Source organism: Ambystoma mexicanum, chromosome 4q, assembly GCF_040938575.1.
Source record: "Ambystoma mexicanum isolate Mex_15411 chromosome 4q, UKY_AmexF1_1, whole genome shotgun sequence".
In the NCBI taxonomy this organism is placed as follows: Eukaryota; Metazoa; Chordata; class Amphibia; order Caudata; family Ambystomatidae; genus Ambystoma; species Ambystoma mexicanum.
In genome coordinates this window covers 368,522,757-368,545,831 of record NC_090928.1, presented here as the reverse complement: position 1 = coordinate 368,545,831, position 23,075 = coordinate 368,522,757, and the positions used below count along the sequence as shown (strand labels likewise).

Genomic DNA, 23,075 nt, shown 5'->3' with positions numbered 1-23,075 from the left:
AACGTGCTCGCCTTGGAAGCAAGACGACACGAAGCAACACAGGTTCAATCCCCGGGTCCGCGCTTAGAAAACCTCTGGGTATTTAAGCGTGTTATAAATACACAACTAAGACAAAAAAACAATTACGCAACTAAAAAACAAACAATTCCTGTAACAGCTCCTCGATGCCTGCGGGCTGTGTGAGTGATTTAAAATTGCAGAATAAATAAATAAATAACGTGTGGTTGCGGAGCAGATTATCGGGTTGGTTCCGTGACGGCGGTGTGCTTTCTTCTCATTGAAGGCGATGGAAGCTGAGGATGGTGTTTCTGGTGGGTATTTTTGATGAGGTGGATAATGCTGCTCATGTTTGTGGTTTGGGGCAGTGCGAAACCCCAGAATACCTATTCAATCTTTTGTCCATAGGACTCTGGAGAACTAGTCAACAATTCATTACTCCGTCCACCAACACCAGAACCCGAGCCGAAACTCACACTGGAACATTTTCTGGAAGGAGAGTAGCATCAAATGCACGCAAAGTGTCTGCCATAACCAGCAGCAGCAGTGGGGGATGTTTCAAGTGGAGAAGTACATGCTTTTGCAAGTATTGAGACAGTACTTTATTCATGGGTTAAGGTGGCATGGAGAGGGCATCAGGGGAAAACCTGTCTGTTTCTAGGTTAGGTTCTCATCATATTTTGTGAGAACTGGGTTCATTAAATCACTTTTTCCTAGAGAGTTAGGGTCAGGATCCGTGTGGTAGGGGCAGAGGTACCTCCACATTGTATTTGATGGTAGTGCTCAGGAGTGCAAGTGGGTTATCGAGGCACCAGAGATTTTTTATTACCGCGAGGAAAGAGTGAGTGTAAAGAAGTACCAGGGTACAGTGGTGGGTTGCATAGATAGTTGGCACACACAGAGGCATACTTAGAGCCAAGTGTTGCGTGTCACAGAGGTATCGAGGGCTTGTATTTCCCCTGAGTGATGCACCATAAAACAGTTACGCACCCTGCTTGGCACGCCTGTGTAGGAGCAGGGAGCACATTCAGATGAGCAAGGGGTTGACTCAGCCCTGTTCTTATATGAAGGGGGAGCAGGGGCACAGGGCTGAGAGAACTGATGCGGCAAGAATTGGAGGTGCTGGACATATTGTCAGTGATGGACAGTGGTCGAAGTGTACGAAAAGAAGTAGTGGAACTATGTTCCCTGCTGGCCTGCACCCACTCCCCACAAACCCCATTGCCACAACCCCTCCCACACACAATACACCCCCAAAACACTTGCACCTGCTGTTTAAGGGAACGTTCAGTGCAGTGCACTGAAAGTGAAGGTTTCAACTTCTTCCTACACTTTTATTTTAAAAAGAAACCATTCCGGAACGGTTTCTTTTTAAAATAAAAGTATAGGAGCTGTAAAAGGTAATTTAAAAAAGTAGAGGAGCACCGCTCCCGACCGCTCCCGCTCACTTCGACCGCTGGTGACGGAACACATTGTGGAGGAGTTGGTCTGCCCAAGTAGACGAAGAAGCATAGGGGGTAGAGGGATCGAGAGAAACGATAGAAATCCTACCGACACACTTTCCAAATGAAAAGGCAGGTGAAACGGGAACATTGTCCTTCTGAGGGTGTGCGCCCCATTGACACCTATTGATGGGCAAGGGAAATGGCGTGTGAGGGAACTGACTAAATCCCGAGTTGACGGGTCTGAGAAATTTAATTGATTGTTTATTTACTATGCGCATGTACACAAGTGTTTCAAAGCACAAACTTGATGAAGGTCTGACACTATTGGTAGAGACAACCAGTGGTGCTGGAGTAGGAGGAATAAATAACGTGACCCATTAAGTGCGATGATCCTAAGATGTGTTTTTACATCAAGCAGTTGCAAATTGAAACCCTGATCCAGACTGAGCATAAAGGCGTAGGGTTCATTAAAGCCCGCCTAGTAGGAAGTGGCAGGAGAAGACAATTTTGTACTTTGGAGGTACACTTCCAGATCCTGTTTAATATATCATTTATTCCTATGCATACACCCATAAATCTGTCCACTAGACCATTCCATGTGATAATGTTGCAATGAAAAACTTTCCAGGCCCCTAAAATGTTTTCCCCAAATATTCTAGAAGAGGTATAATGATATATTATTACCTCCAATCCTACAATATTTGGGCAAAGTGTTTGATTGTCTGGGGGGGTGCATTTTTAGGTAAATGTCGCCCCCGGCGGCCATTTTCACAGAGACAGATACGCTAAAGACCTTGTTGATTACTCTTCGGATCTGGCCAGTTTCACATCAAAGCTGGCATTCTCCAAAATACTCGCAGATATTCCTTTTGGAGACCAAATTCTTCTACTTTAATTATTAAGAAGCAGATTTTGACGCACCTGGTTGAACTCATGAGATGATGAAATTCAAGAATGACCACAGTTAAGGCGCGTCTCATTGCCCTATTACTGTGCTATATTGAATATATTGACATTGCGCCCACGATGAAACAAACACAGAAAAATATGTATTCTGAAGTCCATGACAGAAAAGAAAAAAGTACATCATGTGTTAGGGTCTACATTGCAAATACTGCCCGTTTTTAATGCCCACCAAATTGTAAACACAACAGGAGTATGAGGTCAAATATCTCATTAAAAACTTCTCAAATGTGTACCACCAACAATGAGGGGGAGGTGAAAATTGTAAAAGCCCAACTTGTATATGTTATTTCACTTATGTTAAGAGACGATGTTCCGTACACATAGTGCAAGTGATGATAATAAACGGACCGGCTTGAGGGTTTGAAGAAGATGGCCATACATGATGGCCACCTTTCCATTCCCTTTCCAATGGAATGCTGAGAAGACTCGACCATGTCCTTTGCGCAAGTTTAAAAAAACAATACGGTAGCGGTATGATCCGCCACTGCGCACAATTCATTTCCATCTTCAAAACAAGGGAGGAATTGGATCTTACGAACAAAAAAAGCATATGCAGATTTTCAGAAATTCTGCATCTGTTTGACTAACCTGGTGGATTTCCTATAATCGGGTGGATTACAAGAATTACCACATGTGGTAATGGTAATTAACGCTTACAGCAATTATAGGAAAACATCCACTGACCTCATAATGAGGAAATAAGTCACAAAAAAGTAAGGGGTAGAAATCAGAAGTCACCCAGAGACGCAAACTCAAAATATATGCGCCCAAACAGCTTTTGTGTTTATTCTTATGTCTTTGAAATTGTACTAGATTACATTTTCCTTATGTGGAATTAGGTTCAAATAGAAATGGTACATCTTGAGAAAACGTAGAGCCACAAGCATTGGCAAAGCGATCAGTTTGGACCTTTCTATATGCAGACACATACCAGGATTAATATATTTTTAAGATTACAATTTGTATTTAGTACAGTTCTCTACAAATCACCACAGCCCCAATTAACAACATGAGACAAGATAAGTAATTTAACTTGCAGCTATGTTTGGAATGCTGTATTCCTTAGAAATCATGTGGATAAAAGCACACTTGGTTAAGACGTTCTTATTACACAGGGAATTGCTTCATAACTAAAATGAACCAATAACATTTCAGACAGAGGCTTTTGTTAAGGAAAAATTTCTGTTTTACTTCACTTACATATTACAAGGCTTTACATAACAAAGGCAATATGCCCCTGGTCATGCTACTGGCGTATATTGCGCCTGCCACAAGCTCCAGAAAAAAAATGGCAAACAAACGTACTTTCGATTGGCTAATGCCATCTTAATTAGCCGGTATACACGCGCTTCACCGCGGTATTTTTCATCGCGTGTTTTTTCTCTTTCCATTCTTTGAGACTGCACAGTTTGTAGAACATTCGACTTGGGTAGAGAAATAGAACCGCCATTTTGAAATCTCAATAGCGGAGGCTGCCCTCACGTAGAAACCAGCAATTTACTCAGGATGGATTAAAAATGCATTTGGAAATGCTGTGTATACCACCGCACCCCTGCACTCCTGTTCACCCCCTGAACTAACCACTTGGCCTAGCATTTCAGGTGGTGAGGGGTAAGAGTCTGAGGGGGGCGCCTCAGATTCATTTGGCGGCTACACTGCGGTTTCTATGCAACCCTTTGGTTTAAGGAAACTGGCGGCAAAATCGAAAATGCTGTATCGCCTTGCTTTTAACATCACCATATTGGATTATGAATTCCACAATCTATAATCCTTTTTTGTGACGTTGAAGTAGGAGGATGTGGCATATTGAAAAAGAAAGAGTTACTAATGGCTTCGAAGGGGCACCATACACGATGGAAGACTTCCAGGCACACAAAGGCCTACGGCCATGCGTAGTATAGTGCATAAAAACGGTACAAATAAATGTAGCAGCTATCACCACAAACTCACCGCATAGCACCACCTTCCAAGCAAGTAATACAAGAAAGGATCCTGTGGTTTTAGCTCAATTGCTTTGTCCAAATGCTCCTGTAATGCAACAAAAACACAATTTGTAATATATAGAAACCTTGAAAGAGTACAGCAACACGGTCTATTTGTACATATACATTATATTTTACAGACATACTGTGAATTAATTAATGAGGGGAGAAACATGTGAATTCTAACAGCCAAGTTTAATAGGGCTTGTTATTCTTGTTGTTAAATGAGTATGTTGAGCACCTGCTGGTCGGATAGCACAGCGAGTAGAGAGCGCTCGCTTTGACATCCTGAAGAGCGTGGTTCGTAGCGCAATATAAATGCAAAATTATTATGATGTATGTGGTTTCACTTCTGTTTGCATGATGCGTTTCTAACTGTACTAAGGAAACGGTACTAAGGCATACTCGACCATATGAACGTCAGTGGTGAAACTACCCACATGGGTATTGTGTCAAAGTCCCCTGCCTGGCTCTAGGTGTAGATGGTGGGGTGGACATGGGGGCCAGTGCCACGGACCAGTAAACAATGTTTAAGAGGGCGGTGTAGGGGAGATGGCATGGCCCACCGCACGATGCCCCTACCACCCTTTGAAGAAGCCCCAAACATAGGTACATTTACCAACACACATGCAACTTTGTGGAACCATGGCTCACAAAGCGTGCCCTCTGAAATGGTTACTGGATTCTCCACGCTCTTGAGACTCTTGTGCGATACCTTAGATCCCCGTCGGTTGTTATTAAAGCAATATGCCCCGAGCGGCGGGGGCATTACCTACTTAGGTAATCCCCCGGGGCCCATAGTTATAGTGAAGCGAGGGCCTTAACGAAGGCCCCCGGGGCATTACCAGAGTCGGTAATGCCCCCGCCGCGAGGGGCATATAGCTATTAGTACCCCGGCCTGCAAAAACTGCGTGATCGGGGCATTAAAAGCTTTTTTTTGTCCCAAAACGCTGCAGCGTTTCGGGGGAAAAAAACCCACAAAAAAACGACAAAGAAAATGGCTGGCGGGAAAGGGAAAACAGAGTCCGTTTTCCCTTTTCATGGAGGCCATCGGGAGCCGATGCGCTGGAAACAGAAGCGTTTTCAGCGCATCTGCTCCCAAAAAAAAGAAGGTAAGTGCGGTTGGGAGGGCGGAAGTGAGGGGAAGGGGAAAAAAAACGGAGACAAAAAAAAAACGTACCTGGGTCTCCAGCGGGGGACGATGGAAGCCTCCAGCCATGTGGAGGCTCGGAGCAGGGATGGCCCCGCTCTGAGTCTCCACACGGCAGGAGGCTGCCATCGTCCCCCACCGGGACCAAGGCATAAAAGGTAAGTGGGGTGGGGAGAGCTTCCTCATTGGCTGAGGGGCTGCCACGTCCCCCGCCGGGGACAAAGGCCGTGGAATCCCGACAGAGGGATTCCCAGCCTGGTAATGACTCGGCGAGGGCCAATCAGAATGGCTCTTTCATTCTGATTGCGCCCTCGCTGGGTACTAATAGGGCTTCCATGGGAGGAGGGTCTATTACAATGCGAGTGTCGAGTGAAAACAAGAATATGACAAGCACGGGCAAAGCCAGTAGGTCTAGCTTTGCAAAGTGGCTTTGGCAATGTAGCTTTAAAAAATGGCAACAGCATCTCTGACCAACCATGACTTCAAAGACTCCCTTCAGATAAAGGGTGTTTGTGAACAGATTAACCAGGTATCCAACATTGTGAATTTGAATTGAATACAGAATACATCTTATTTGTACCAAGTGTGACTCCATTTTAAGTTCATCAATTTCCTTTCTGACATTCTCAAATGACATTGAGGTAGACACGGCAGAACCTGAGCGGATAGGGGGTTTATCCTCCAGCTTCCCGATTGGGGGGCTAAAGGAGGTCTGATCCTTCATACTTCTTTGCATAGTCACAGGGTTTCCTTAAATCAACTGCTTTCACAGAGACACAGGAAACCACAAGAGTTCAAATCAGCTCCTGCAGCCATGACAATGCAAAGGCTTTCTACCTGCTGCCCTGCCAATGATCAGATATCGAATTATCAGGGAGAATAACACGGGGGGATTTGGGGTTACAAATTGACCTGCCCACCATTTTCTATTAAGTTTACCTATTCAAGTAGAGCAGGCATGAATCTCGCTGCAGTGAACCACATGCTGATCCTTTCCTATTTAGTTGAGGATATGGTAATATCCATAATGTCTAATGTTGAACTGTGTGGTCATGAGTAACTGAACATATATAATCTGCATCATCAAACATGTGTCTAAAGGTTTCATTCCATATGTGAATAAATAGCAATTCACAGAGTAATTATGTTGGTAACGCATCAAGTCCGCGCTCAAGTCCACGCTGTTTGCTGGAACTCCACACTGTTGGAAACGCTTTTGGATACGCTACTAGAGGCTCCTAAAAAGCCTATTGGACTTTAATTGGTACGGACATTGGAAAGAATATTAGTGGCAACCTTACTATTGTACAGTTGCATTTTATTTTACTAAATACACTGACTTACAGTGTTTATTTTACCTTTATACAGGTGGCCCCGGCCGCCGGGCCGCTTGCATCAACGCGCATGCATCAAGTCCGCGCTCAAGTCCACGCTGTTTGATGTTCGCTGGCTCGCCGGCCTACTGGCTTTGCCTGATTGATTTCCCTTTCCTCTCCGGTTTATCGCTCATAACTAATATAATTTCGCGTGTCACATGAATTCTGCTGGATGCCCTTCACGCAACTCTTTATCGTGATTTGTCTGGGAGATTGGATCGGCCCAAAAGGAAAAGGAAAGTAAGTTCTGGTTTGTGCTTGTTGAGTCAGCTGGGCTCTATAACCAATCTCTTATTAATACGTTGTTTGATAACTGTATCGGCTTGACCAGTTAAGCATATGGCGAACGGTTTACGCATCGGTTGCTGCATTTATGCCATGCCTCCCGCCATTACGAGCACCTCAAATGACGCGATGATTTGTCCAGGTAGATCTTCGTATGCTGATCGTCCCACATCTAAGGATCCTCTACCTCACTCTCCCAAGCCACGCCCATTGATGCTTCCAACCCATATTGCACAGATTCAATCCTCTGAATGCGCAACTTCCCCTGTGTCTTCAGATCTTGACCCTTCCCATTATGAAGACTCTGTAGGTGCAGAGAGTTGGAAGTGAGCTGAAGGGAAAAAAGCTCGTTCAAAATCACTTTCTTCTCACTCCTTCACTCACGACTTACTTAAATCTGATCTCGGAAATATGGTAGACTTGGATATTCAAGTCTGCCGATCCATAGGAATGCTTACTCCCCTTGTTACAAGGTTGCCGGAGTGGAAGCTTCAATCTAAAACTCCTCTGTGTAACGTCCCCACAATGGCCCAATTAAACAATTCTATCATTGACATTGATATCAACAAAGAACCCATACCAGCACAAATGTTATACTCTCCTGGCTTAACTCAGCCAAAAACAAATTATCCTCGTCTTGATTCTTCCTCATGTTCCCATTTCCTGGAGAACAATGAAGGGAGGTCTCCCCACACATTCCCTGTAATAATTAAAATCCTCGATTTACTAGATAAAGGGCATGACTTGTCGCATTTAGAACTTTGTGAAATAAAAAGTACAATGCGTCAGATATGTTCCAAAATTGATCGTATAGAGGGTTTTATTCTAGCCTGGGAGTCTATAACGATCCAAAAACAAGAGTCGGTTAAGCCCCATACATTGAATCCTACGGTGTGCCTTGTTGAAAAAGGCATGCAACATTCATTAGAATTCATCCTCCCTGCCGACACAGTAACACCCTTACTGCTTCCACCCGAGCCTAGAGCTACTCCGTTTAATTTCTGCACGTGTAGCTCTGGGGTTGTGTTGAAGGCGCTGAAAGCCTCTATAGATGATATGAAATGCATCATTGTCCAACATTGCATCACATCTATGCAACACTCAGAACCCCCGGATAGCCCCTCAGTGCTCCTAAAGCCAATGGCTCGCCGGAACCAAAATGGAAATACCTGCCCTGACCCTCAAGAAAACACAGGCTTTCTGTTTTGCTGTGCAAAAGAAACACATTTGCGAGCTGTTAAACGCTATGCAAAAAGACGCAAAGAGGCCCTCTTAAACGACAAAGCAAGACAGAATGAGGCTAATATGTCACCTGATTCTAATATTAAGGTACCTATGTCATCCACCACAGGCACGGTGGCTTAAACCATCGAGGAAGACCCCATTGATGTCCATCAACTCTCCAAAGAGAGCCAAGCTGCTCTATTTCCTCTTGCAAAGAGTACTGATACTGTGTCTTCTTCTTGTAATCATGAAATGCCCCAGTGCCATTATCGACTGCACCGAATAAATCAGATGCCATTCTTGCCAAACCTATACAATCTCGATCGATTCCCACGCCTGCTATAAAAAAGCCCAAAGGTGTCCTTAAATGTTCTGAATTAAATCCAGAAGCATCTGAACTTCCCTTGAAACCATTAAAAACACATCTAAATGCATACTTCCCTGTTAGTGGAAGGAGCTGTACTGCCATCGATTGTTTACAAATTAATACAAGGATGCATGAAGCACCCAAGGTGGAGGCACCACTGGCACCTTTACAAATCTTTCGGGAAACGAAATCCTATAGCGAAGTTTGCATGGCTGATCAACCTACGGCCAATACTCTACCCCCAATTGACAACAATAAATGTATGATAGTCAATGGGGGGGGGGGGGAGTAAAGCTCGGTCCGTATCCGTTGATCCTAAGTCCCTTAAAGTGCATAACTTGTAATGGCAAAGATCAAATAACATCCTTGCACGGGTTGGGTGTATGCAAGGAACTTCCCAATGTTTCACCAAATTGTAACACTAACGATAATCGTGGTGAAATCCTGGTGTCTTTGAGAAAGGCCATTCAGGAAGGAGAAATTTCTGCTGAAACAATCACCAATGCTTTGGCAGCAAAATCTCCACTCCATACACCTGCTACGATATATCTAAATTTAAAGGTAACAGCAAAGAGTGCCCTCATGTCTTTGAACATCACACCTTCTAGGGAGGTCCCGGTAATAACGCCCCCATCTAGTGGTCAGTTACCATTGGATGGGGTTCACATCATTCGCCTTGAAGGTAGCTCTAACTCCCTTGGCAGCTCTCGAATCAATAGTTCCTTCTTTCTTGCGTTGCTATTTCGCATACTGCAATTAAGGATCCTCAAATCAGAGGATCTTATAAGAATCTCACTGACAAGATGGAATAATTATCAGATGATTTGTTACCTTAGTTCAGAATCAATTCGGAAATATATTTGGTCTTGCAGAGCAGAGATTAAGGAACAATGGTTTTTACCAACTACCTTCCCCAACGAACTGACTGCTCAAGAATTTATATTGTACTCTTGCCCATCTCCTGCTGACAATGATGAAACTAACCAACAAGCCAATAATGGTCTCAATGACAAGAAAACATCTATTGTTGAATTGTTGAACCTAGTAGGCAAAAACATGTCATGGTTAGAACCTATGTTAAAATCAATTTTAAAATCCAAAACTGAAACATGTCTGACAAGAATTTCTTGTGGGTTTCATAACCTATTGAAATGGTTCGGTACTTTGACTACTCTCAACTATCCCTTTATTATATTGCTCCAGGAAACTATAAAAATTGACTCTCTCACCCTTACAGGTTATACTACATATTGCTCACCAGCTAGGAGAACGCCCTTCTGGTGGTCTAGTAATTGCAGTAAACAATAACATCAAAGCCCAAAGTAAACTTGGATGGGAGTCACCTCATCTCTTGGGTGTATGGTTGACCTTGAATAATAAGACATTTAAATCAATCTTATTAATAAGCTTATATTGGAACCCCAGTAACACCCCCATAGATACCATGCTCAATGAACTGGGTAACTGTCTTGAAACATCGTTACTGAGATTGGTGAATGTGAAATCATTATTGGTGGAGATTTTTAATCTGACCGTTGGTCCTCCGTTGATTTTCAAGCAAACAACTGCAGAGCCCCTATGAAAATGAGAGTAACAATTTAGAACTCATACCTTCATGATTGGGATACTGATATTGTCGAATCTAATGTGTCAGGTCAACAATTCTCATGGAGTTGTGGTTCCAACTTCTCGATGATAGATTACATATTTCTATCACATAACATCATTTCAATAGCAAGTCCTTTAATAATCAGTCCGATACTATATGGTGACCATGCCCAGTTATCTATTTCTCTAAAACTTGATTGCCCGATGCTATACTCAGATCCTTCCTTAGTTTTCCCAGAAGTTCATCGTCACTCCATATCGCTTCGATGGAACACTGGCCTATGCAAACAATTTGTTGGGTTTGTCTCTATGCATATTACAAAGATCAACATGGTCCAGATCAGATTGAATGCCGATATGGAGGCAATGTGCTCAAAAGTAATAAATATTGCACTTGTACATTTTGGCTCTAGGTATAAAACGAAAGTTCATTCTCATTCTTATGATCTGACTTGTAAGATCTTAAAAAGGGAAAAAATAAGGAATTGAGGAGATTAAGAAATAGCGAATTATACACCCCCAATTATCATACATCGCGCAAACGGATACTGTTGAAATATAAAAACAAGCTGAGACATGTGCGTATCCTGAGTCATAACAATGTCAACTCTGCCCTGATTAAAGCAATATGTAGACATGACACCAGAACTATCTGGCAAACTATAAAAAGTGCTGATGATCGTTCTGTACCATCCATGCCGAACTGCATTCCTGAGAAGGTTTGATGTGATTATATTACAACCAAATTTAGCCTTCCTGCGGAATTCATGAGCGAACCGAATCCGTCACTGTGTTATAGCGAGATGTGCCAATATCAATGGTTGACCAATGACATAAAATAGGCAATCAAACTATCCTTTTCGAAGTCTGCAGGGCCCGATGGGCTTCCTCCATGTGTTTATAAGACTGACCCAAATTTGTGGTCCGCAATCCTTAAATCAAAATTTGATAATATAATATATACCGGGAACATTCCCCAATCTTGGGTGACTTCCAACATAATTCCCATCTATAAAAAGGGTGATCCTTACCTGAAAATTATCGACCCATCTCGCTGATTAACACAGAGGCTAAGATCTTTGCAATCCTGCTTTTGTATGATTTGGAAAAGTTTATTGAGAAACAAGGTTTATACTCTAAATTCCAAACAAGTTTCCATAAAGCAATGAGTACCACCTTAAATGCTACCATTATTGCTCATGTGCTAACTGGTGTGAAATCTAAGAATGCGTATCCTGTATACATTGCCCTGATTGACATGTCTGCTGTCTTTGACAGTGTTGTCTGTAATATACTATGGGCCAAAATGGTTAAATTGGAAATTCCATCTGAACTAATTTACTGGTTCGTAAAATTACATACGGACACATCACACAGGATTAGGATTACTGCTGATGGGAGAACTACTAAACCAATAAGGACCTTCCTTGGACTGAAGTAGGGATGTCACCTTGCTGCCTCATTTTTCAACCTGTACACTGCGGATTTAGACCATGCTTGGAGTGACAGAAATCTATTCTCAGTTAAACTTGGTACATTACGTCTGCAATGGCTCGCCTTTGCAGACGATATTATTTTTGACCCCACTCCAATGGGGTTGCAAACGAAATTACAACTATATGAAGAATAGAATTTGCTAGAGTCCATAATTTGACCCCGATTCCGACTAAAACTGCTATAATGAGATTTGGGGTAAAGAACAAGAGCAAAGGTTTTCAGTGGTGCTTATTGAATACATCAATACCATTGATCACAAACACAATTTACTTGGGCTATCATATCTGAGACCAACTCGATTAAATCTTGGGTCTCATTATTAAATTTAAAAAGTCGACCTTTGCTCTCACAGCTAAAAATATTTTTTGCAAAATACTACACGTTTTCTCTGGTGCCCTTAATAGATTTCTTCACTCTGAAGGTCAAAAGTGTCCTTTTGCACTCCTTGGACATTTGCCTCACCGACCTGAACATCTTTTTGGATAGTTTGCAAGGAAGGCTTCTGAAATCAGCAATGCACTTTCCATTGACCTTACCAAATCATGTAATTAGACACAAACTATGCTTAATTGCTCTATCCTCTCGAAGGAAAGGGAAACAGTTGCCCTATTATGCTAAAATGTGTCCTCCTCCCCCCCCCCGACTAATTCCCTTTATGTCGACTTAAATACGAATCTTGTGTTGAATAACACACCATCAATTAACCAATATCATTGTGAAATGCAGGCTATATTGGTCGAGGCAAACCTCACAATTGATGATTTATGTTTAAGGCCTGGGTATGCAAAGAATACATTTTATGAGTATGACGTGTTAAACTGACAGAAATACGTAAATGCAAAACATACATTGAATATTCCATCTATACTAAAAAACGTGTTCCTAGATATAAATACATCGAGTCCTTCCCTTGTAATCACTTTAGAAAGTGCTATATGTGGTTTAAATGTATCCTATACCATACAAGGGAAAGGACAAAACATTGGAACAAAGCTAAGGATGACGAAAAATGTCGTTTCCACCCGAGTGAGCATTTAATTTTATATTGCCCTCATTTTAAAGCCAAGATAACTAATCTGCTAATGGAATTCGTAAATATAGAATGCAAAGACTACCTTGAATATCTCTGGGCGCGAATGATGCATGGCAATCATAGGCCTTTGATGTATGCCTTAGGTTGGTTCTGTAAACACATAGAAAATGAACTTGCGCAATATGACATGTCATTTTTGGTTCTCTTGTCTTAACGTTTCCTTGTTTTAAACATTCTTGATGTCTAATGACCATGATGAAAATGTTCAATTGATATACATGAACTGACTTTCTTTTAATGTTGTTTAAATATATTTTGTAAAGGTTACATTTTTGAATCATAGACACATAAAAAAATATATATATATGTGTGTTGGCAATGCTGGTATACTTTGTTTACCCCGCAATAAACACGGGAATACACTCAGGCCTTAAAGAGGTACAGTCATGCCACCGTTTGTTTAGGGATAGGATGGGACGGGTCAGTGGCAACTACCCTGGCTTCCACTTGTCCCCCCCCCCCCGGAAGTATACAGGATCACAAGTATTTAAGGCTTCAACCTTTGTGGTCTAGTGTGTCGTAACCATTGTTTGTGCAGAAACACTTCAGTACTACGGCAGATGTGTGAATAGTAACAAATAGAGGGAGAATGCCGTGCATTAGGGACTACACACACGGAGGGAGGGAGAGAGAGAGAGAGAGAGAGAGAGAGAGAGAGAGAGAGAGAGAGAGAGAGAGAGAGAGAGAGAGAGAGAGAGAGAGAGAGAGAGAGAGAGAGAGAGAGAGAGAGAGAGAGAGAGAGAGAGAGAGAGAGAGAGAGAGAGAGAGAGAGAGAGAGAGAGAGAGAGAGAGAGAGAGATTCACATCTTTACATCTTTTCCCATGCTGCAAATACAAACAGGACATTGCTTTTTACAATTGGTCAATTAATAAAAAATGCAATCAAGCCGGTTACCTAGGCCTTTGGCAAGCATGGAAGCACAGATTCACAAACAATGGTTCCCTGTGTCAAACAGAACACAGGCCTAGGTTTAGTTTGGCTGCTCTTCCCATGCTTGTTCCAGGCTGCACCTATTAACCACTATTAACCATGTGTGGCATTAGGCCACTGCAGGCATGTGTCAGTGCCAGATAGCATGGCACCGCTGAAGTAATGGCCTACAGTACGACAACCTCGTGCATCCAATTCTGGTGCCCAACTGCAAAACACTACATATTAAATCCTTCGGTAGAACACGTCTGATGGGGCCTGCTCCCGCAGTGCTGCCCGAAGCAATGGAGCATAGATTAAATGGTAGCTTACCCACGCACATTTGACAGGCCTCCTTGCCAAATATGTTTCAGTGTGTAGCCATGCATAATGGAGCGGCCTGCTCTCTTTGCAAAATATTAAGTACAATAAATATGAATGCACCCCATAAGTGAAAACATATCAATGCGCTGCAAAAGCATGTGACAAAGAAGTACCGAATCGTAGCACTGTGTTTCACCTGGACAAACGGTGACAGGGGTAGGGTGGCTGCAGTTCCATTAGTTGTGGCTGACTGCACAGTGCCACTGGCCTGCTGTAGGCACATGTTAGTGCTGGAGGGCACAGTGCCACCAATTAACAGCCTAAAGTATGGCAACATTGCACATCCAGTGTTGAAAGCCTGTGACAGTGCACTCCTGGGCATCAAGTGCTCGGGCCAGGCTCCAAAGTATTGCACAATGCCATGGAACAGAGATTGCACGGGGGCATACGTATTAACATAACACATTCTACAATTCTACAACCCTATCCCAGACTTGCACAGTAGCCTAGGCTGTTACAAAAGGGTTGATCCTACAAGGTCAGAAGCCCTTTTGCTCTTGTGTTTAGGGAGCTACACGATTCTTGTGTGCATTGCTTATCCCCTCACTCCTTAACGTTAGCATCTGTTTTACCATGGGATTAAGAGAGGGAAATAGTGCATCACTGTTGTGGTCAGAAAAAGTATTTGCCATTGTTTGGCCATGCATTACTCGTGTCAGACCCCACAGTGCTTCCCTTTAACAGCACGTGGTACTGAACTGTAAAAGCAGCATGGAAACAAAATTACAAGTCTAATTTAAGCAAAATCCCACGCATCTCTCCCAATGTAGCCAGTCCCACTAGCAGCAACTCTTCCAGGAAGCAAAGGAAAAATACAAAGGTGCAAAACGGATGAATGAACTAGCCTAAAGCAGCTCTTCCGGGCAGCGCTCTAGCACTCCTCCCCTAATTTACACAATAGACCAGGCCCAGACCCAACTGATCCCATGCACTCCGAAAACATTTTGTTCATTTTAACGCAGTTACGAACTTCTTTGCATTGCATTGTACCTATAAATTTAAGAGCGGTTTTAACATTGGGGGGCATTGTTTTTGTGGTCACAAAAAATATTTGTCAGTGTTTAGACATTACTACTTGTTGCAGACTGCATTGGGCTACCTATTTACCACATGTGGTACTGGACTGTACATGCAGCATGGCCATGAAATATACAGCTAGCAGCACAATTCAACACATCTATCCTCAATGTATATAGCTCCACTAGTGGCACAGGCTTTACACAAGGGCTGGTCCTAGGCACTCAGAAGCCACTTTGCTCTTTTTTTAGGGAGGTGGATGTGTCTTCTATACATGGCACATCACCCTCTTCAACTGATCATCCGCTTTACCATGGAATAGATGGAGGGCAATGTTAAAAATGTTTTTTGTGGTCACAAAAATATTTTAAGTATTTAGCCAGGCATTACCTATGCCACATCACAGATCACCATCTATGAATGACATGTGATACTGGACTACACAAGCAGAAAAAAATGCCCTTAAAGGCATCATGAAAAATCAAAATCTATTCCCATTGCAAACAGTACACAAGTGAGAAATCTGAAAAGAAATCTTAAGCCCTGTAAAGCAACAATCGGCACATCTTTCAACAGTTTAAACAGCTCCATTGGCCCTTGCAACATCACTGTTGCCGTAACAAATCTTTGAGAAGAAGGCACTTGTCAAGCATGACCAAGCAGCTGATTGACACCAGAGCCTCTCGCTTTATGTGTCTTCATGATGTCTCCCTATTAAAGAGCAAATCTCTCTGCAGCCAGAACTAAACAAAATAAAATAAAGCATGGTGCATGCTAGAAATTGTACTCCACATAATGTTACAGCATGCAAAGGCAAGCCTGCTCCAAACAAATGTCATTTCACGTCAGTTAAAGCAGACTGTGTGGAGACACAAACCTTAGAAGTACCAACAAGAAGTCCTTCTGGTGGATGAAAACTGTGAATCCGAGAGGGCGGCCAACCTTAATCTCTGCCGATCTAGGGGCGGGGCACTTGAAGTGGTAGAGAGCCTATGAACCAAAGCATTCCAACGTTTTATTTCATTTTAACAAACAAAATTCCCCCCAACTTTTCCCACTGTGACAATGCATTTCTAAGCCTGCTCCGGCACGCACATTGCGTGGCTCTAGTGTGACATTTATTACACGTTTATTTACACATTCCTGTTGAGTATTCTAGCATTTCTCCCAAGCGGTGTGTGCACCTGCTCCTTTTAAACTCATCTGTCATTGTATAGTTGCGAGCTCCTCAGTTCGCTGTACGAAACAACCCCTGCACCAGTTCGTTCCAAGGTCCATTCCCTCACTTGCCTTATTCGCTCCTTTCTGTAGCGCTCTATGCCATACCACTGTCTCAGCCAATGACCAACGTTTCAAGTCTGCCCACCAAGCCTCCACCCTGGGTCCCTCAGTCGATTTCCAGGTCATTGCTATTCTGCGCTTGGCCAGGATGCGGATCAGGTCCTTCATTTTGGAAAGGCGAGCAGCACGCCTCCCCCTCCGCGGAAACAATCCCTGCCAGCAGAATTCCGATAGCAATTTGTGCATTTGTATCCCTCCTCCCTCCACCTTTTCGGCGACGCTCTTCCAGAATCTCGCTATCACAGGACATGTCCAAAACATGTGCATCATGTCCGCATTCTCCTTGTTGCACCTCAGGCAGGCCTGTTCAGTATTTTTGTGTATTCGTGACATCATGCACGGTGTGAGGTACGCGTTATACAGCATGTATGTTTGAGTGAGTTTAAATCTTGCATTTCTAGAGACTTTTTTGGGGTACAATAATACTCTGTCATTCAGTGTCTGTAAATTCCATTCCACATCCCGCTCCCACTCGCTGTGCACTGCCAGGTCCCCATTTTCCAGCCCTACTAAGAGTATGTCGTAGATCCTAGAGACCATGTGTCCCCTCTCTGATACGTCATACAACGGGTCTAGTCCATCTCCTACCCAACCTGCTTATCATACCCAGGTGTGTAAAATACTGTCCTTTATGTGTGCCATGTTCACGTGCCAGGGCCGCAAATTCCAGCACTTTTCCTTCCTCAAATAAGTCTCCTACCAAAGCTATCCCGTTGCTCTCCCTACATTTCCTTATCTGTCCCACTGCTCCTCGTTGTGATCCCAGTATTCCTGCTATGGGAATATTCTTAGAGTACGGGGTTGGAGTCCCTAAGAGTCTCCAGGCTCTATTCCAGAGGTCCCTGTCGAGCTTCAGTAGCCCTGAGGTTCTTGATAGTCTCAAGTCTCTTGCCCATAGTACTTGCTTCAGGTAGTAGTATTCCAGCATTGGCTGTAGCAGTCGGGTGTCCACGGCAGCTTCATCTCTATCCAGTTTGCTACAAACTGCAGCTGACCCACCAAGTAGTACAACTCGAAGTTGAGTACTCTCATCCCGCCATTGCTATAGTCCCTCTGCAGCGTGCTAAGGGCAATCCTCTTACCCCCGCCACAGGAATTTCCTTGTGAGACTGGGCGGTAGCAAGAACATTGTGCTGGATCCTTACCCTCTTTGTGGATGCACACTATGATGGTCAACAAAACAATTGGACCTATGGAACCGGGAATAGCCTCTCAATACATTTATTTATTTATTTCATAAATACCAATAAATGTTACATTTTCAATTTCTAAAAACTTTTATTTGCATATCAAATTCATATAAAATACTAGAACATTTCCTAAAGCAAGTATCTACAAGTTCCACTCATACTCAGTCACTCCTACCATTCGTTCAATTTTGGCTTTTTCGTATCAAATTTTTGACATGTAAATATATATGGCCTCACATATGGACGGCCTCCGACCCTAACTCCACATTACACAAAAGTCCTCCATTCGATTATCTGATGGTTCCGTCTGTGTGTTTCTAATTACACCGACATTTGTCTACACGTGTTTCGGTTGTCTTTTTTTCGGGACATCAACATTCATCGACCCTTTGTTCATACAACCTTCTTCAGGACAAAATTAGGGGAGTTTCCTTATTCCCATACGCATCGAGTAGGGTGAGTATCACCACCTGTTGTATGGTGATCTCAGTAGCAGGGCTTGTCCACCTGTGCAGGTATCAGTGGGTGTGTGGCAGCCATACACAGGAGGAGGGTCTGAATACTGCTGATCTAGAGATGTCTGCTGGCTCATTGGATCCTCGTGCTTTAAGGAATGGTTTGTAAACTGTGCGACGTGATGAGAGGGAGTGTGATTCTGGACGTGGAATAACGCTTTCCAGCTCTCCTCATGCTGGACGCCAGGAATCAGGAGCTGGAAAGCGTTATTCCACGTCCAGAATCAAGGAGGTTACAATGCTTTGGTGTTTGATGGGGCAGGTGTCTGGGTGCTGCAGGATTACTGTGCGATTCGAGCAGCGTAGCTAGCCATCTCGAGCGCCCTAACCGCTCGCCCACCTGGTCCAGGTTACTGGCATTACAGGTTGCCCTTCATCAGAGACCTTTATGTCATCATGCACGGTCTTCTGTGAGCCACACAGCTTTCTATGTCGCAGTGCTGCTGTCTGCTACAGATTCTTTACGTTTTCCCATTTATTAATTTCTTTGGATCCCACTGCACTGCTGGGGCTCACAAGCGGTTGGAGCTGACACTTCTTTATTCTGCTGTGACTTCATGCTTCACTGCCACGGCTCAGGGCTTTCCGGCTAGGTGCTGCATAATGCTTCGTTAGCTGGAGCTGGTATGTGGCGTGTTTAGGGCCTACAGGAAAGCAGGGCTACCTCTGCTCTTCATCTGCAATGTTGTGGTGTTTTGAGGCTGGGTTGACGGAGAATAGCTGGGCCCAGCCAGGCACACAAATAAGGCACATACACACCAGAAGTGATGGGGACTCAGACTGCCCCATTTTGGCGGTACAGTCTGACTTTTTATTAACGTTGCCCTCTGCGTCTTGATGTGATACGTCAGGACGCCACTCTAGCTTTCTCTCTCTATGCAACAGTGGGCACACAGTCTCCTTCTCGCCAGTCTAAAAACATAGAGGTCTTTGAAAATGTATCTTGGCAGAGCCAAGCGAGTCCGGACCTTCTTTCCTCACCTTGCCAAGGATTCCCACCTTCTCCTCGAAGTAATGGAAACAGGCCAGGACAGATCTTGGGCCTCTACCCTCCCCGGTCTCCCCCCCACCTCCAGCACGGTGGGCCCAGTCTATTGTGGGTACGGCAAAGACATCATTCCCGAACAGGAGCTTGACCATGTCGTAAATGGACCTTTTAATATCCCGTTCGGTTTCTCCTTCATTCTCCTGAAATTCCAAAGTACAGGTTGGTTGTTCTTCCTCTTACAATGTTTTAAATCATCCATCTGGAGTTTCCTTTTGGATTCCCTTCTTTCAAGTTCTGAAAATCTCATATCGATGTGTCAAGAGAGGATAGGTTGGTCTCCAGACTCAGCAGTCTATCGTCAATGTTATCGACTCTTTTGTCCAGCTTATCGAGCCTACCTTCTATGTCAGAGCAGATCCCCTTTATTTCCTCTAGCAGGGCCACAATTTCTTTCTTTGTTGACACCACATCACTAACCGCCTCAACCATGGTTGGACATTTTCGCTCAAACTCACTTCAGGATTGGTTAGAGCTCACAAAGTGAAACCTCTAAATAGATATCTTCCAGTCCATCAAGGTGGGAGTGAGCAAAAGCGGGTTCTCTTGTATACCCGGACGGGAGCTATTCCTCGTGGCAAGGAGGTCCAGAGTCACGGGGTACACCAGGAAGCAGTTCAGGCCTAGGGGGACTCTAGGAACCAGCCCCAATAAAGAGGAAATTGACCGCCTGAGTGATTCCACTAGACCTCACCTCTGAGTGCTTGAATTGAGTACCATGCCAGGGCTCCTGGAGCGGAGTGTTGTTGAACCACAGGAGCTATCCACTCCAGGAAGATAAAGTCACTGCCGACTGACCACCAGTATTATCAGCTGGCAGGAGGATTGGGACATCCGCAGAAGCAAGACATCCGCTAACCCCCAATGAAACCTCTGGGCCTCCCCAAGGCTTCATTGGAGCCGACAACAGACCCCTGCGCTGCTTCACACTACTTAAGAGTGGCAGAGGGGGTCCCCAGAGCAGAATCCAGTCCCCTCCTGCTCGTGGAAACAGCCAGTCAGTTTTATAATGAGCAAGGAAAGCACATGGGACTGCACTCACAGCACCGGGAAGGGTCGCCACAGGGCGGGGGGATGAAGTTAAGAGCCCAGGACCCTCCTGGGGAGTGGGGGTCCCAGAACAATGCGGCTATGCTCGCCGCTTCCCCGCGCTCCCTGCACCCTCTCTCAGTGCACAGCTATACACTTGTGTGTCCTTGGCCTGGAGCTCCTATATGGTGTTGATGCCCGAGAAATGTCTATTCCTGTTAGCCCTACCAGGGAAAGTGTGGTGGGCTCAGCCTCTGCACTGATCACTCGCCCCCGGTCCTCCTCGAGGCTCTCATTGCAGTGCAGATTAGGATGATTCGCTCCCTCGCAGCCTCTGAATCTGCAACTGTATTGCGGTCGCTCTCAGATCTACAAAGGTCGCTTGGGTGAATGCGCAAAGGTTAACACACGCTATGTCCCTCAGGACTGCAGCACAATATCAATTTTCCCAGTCTCCGGAGTAGAGAGATTTAGGCAACCGTCTACTATATGATAATATAATGGGGATTTACTATATGCTGAATTATATGTTGTCTGAAATACTTAATACATGGTCATTTAGAACATTTATAACTTTAAAAAAACGTTGACATGATTTTATGCAGGAACTCACCGGCAAAAAAAGAACTATAGTTTGAATGCTGGTATGGAAAATTGTATCAGAATTGCCTTTTCATTTTTGATTGAGGTTTTCCCAGGCATGCAGCCTATCCTAGAACCTACTAGCACAACAGGTATGAAGAGCGCCAAAATGTCTGTGTGCTTCGTGAGAAACCAGAGGGTGTCTCACCCGCTAGTCCCCGGGGATCTCTCTCTCAGATGGCCAGGGCACGGCCATTGCCTTTGGATCCAGACCCTGGGGGTGGACCAGTGCGGGAGGATCACCTGGGTGAGGGTTCTTTGGGGAGTGGGGTGAGGCAGCCGATGGTGAGACGTGGTACTCCCCCCTTTTTTTTCATGTATCCCGTCCTATTTTGTAGGATATCCCAAGGTCCCAACACCCCCCTTTTTACACAAACACTGAGCCGAGGAAGAGGGTGACTGAGAGTAACAAGACTAACTCTCATACATCCTACTGGAAATTTCCCGTTAAACGGGTCAGGCGAAGACAGGCACTAGACTTCATGGGCATACACCCGATACCAATTAGCTCTCCTCACACGGATAAAAGGCAACACCTAACAACACACTCTAAGCAAGGCAGAACACGAGTACGAGCAGAACTTCTGGGGTGAAGGCAAACCTACTGGAGCAGAGTGACCGATCAAGGGACGAGAGCAGCAGTGGGTTTAAAACCTCAAGAGCTCCCTACTGAAGGTTGTTGCCTCCAACGGGCCGCGAAAGACACGTGGAGAAGGCCAAATCCCACAAGTGAAGACTGCATTGTATTTCAAGGATGCCAGCGACCCTCCTGGGTGAACGGCAGAGTTGGTGAGGTGATGCGAAGCCTGTGGTACTAACCTTGGCTCGTGAATGGGAAATCGTAAAACCAAGAGAGAAACGAACACAGCCACTGAGTTGGCAAGCGACATGTGAGACCAGTGTGTGTTAAAGAAAGTTTGAAGTGGCAACGTTGTATCACAAGTGAAGGCTGCCTGCGTGTGGATGAGATGCAAAGAAAGGCAGACCTGTGAATGAACTTTTGAAGTAAAAGACAGCTCTGAAATCAGCAATACTGAGTAACAGAGTGGTCAGACGAAAGGAAGTAGTCCACTTGAAAGTCTCTGTGAAAGGTATATTGTTTGTAGCGATAAAAGTGAATGAACTGCAAAAGTGAAATAAGGAAAATTACCCAAAGAGACGGGGAGAGTATAAAGCTGAAAAGTGAACTTTGAGTCGAAGTGGTCCTGCGGAGGTCTGTAAAGAAAGCTAAGCACATTCGAAAGTATTCGACATCCAAAAGCGATCTGATACCGATTGTGGGGGACCCGAAGTGTAAAAAGCGTGGGGAAGGGAACCCCCTTGCCAGTATTGTTTAACTTTGTTGTGAAAGGCTGATCCCAACAGAGGGGGACCAGCGTGAGATCTGAGCCCGACAGAGGGGAATCTATGTGAACTGTGTTTGGGAAAGGTCTGAGCCTGGCAGAGGGGGATCTACCTGAAAGGTTTGAGCCCAATAGAGGGGGATCTACGTGAACTGTGTTTTGAAGAGGTCTGAGCACGACAGAGGGGGACCTACGTGGACTTTTTGTTGAAGCATTATTTGGAAGTGGAAAGAGAGACTTAAATGTGGAAGGCCAGGGGGGGCCTCGATCCACATTTTGGAACTGTTTATGCTACTGAGAACCCAAGCTAGAGTGTGTCATCCTGTCTACAAGGACCGCCCTACTCCGTGTGGTCTAACGTGGGGAAGAGGGTTGATTCAGCTACCTAAATTAATTTGAACACTGATTTTTTTATTTTTTTCTTTGCATACATCTCCGCTTCATACACTTTTTTGTACAAGAGATAGAGCAGGCATTAGGTTTTGTTTGCATAGGCCATTTTGATTTGACAGACTCTACTAGGACTGTTTTGTTTATCGTTTGATGGTCGAGACTACTCCCATCTTAGTTATAGGGCAGAATAGGAATTTTCCAACCCCAGAAACTTCAATAAAGGTTTTTAAATATTGTAACTATTGTGTCTGTGTCATACTTGTGATACCATGCCTC

The 23,075-nt window shown here is 44.3% G+C and overlaps 1 protein-coding gene across 3 annotated transcripts in view; it reads right to left on the bottom strand.

Moving 5' to 3' along the window:
- Positions 1-23,075, bottom strand: part of RMDN2 (regulator of microtubule dynamics 2) — a 1,053,472-nt gene that overhangs the window by 367,232 nt on the left and 663,165 nt on the right. For all 3 annotated transcript variants that reach the window (XM_069607937.1, XM_069607939.1, XM_069607938.1), the window contains exon 8: positions 4,359-4,436. In XM_069607937.1, coding sequence (XP_069464038.1) covers positions 4,359-4,436 — 78 coding nt within the window. The remainder of the gene's footprint in view (positions 1-4,358; positions 4,437-23,075) is intronic.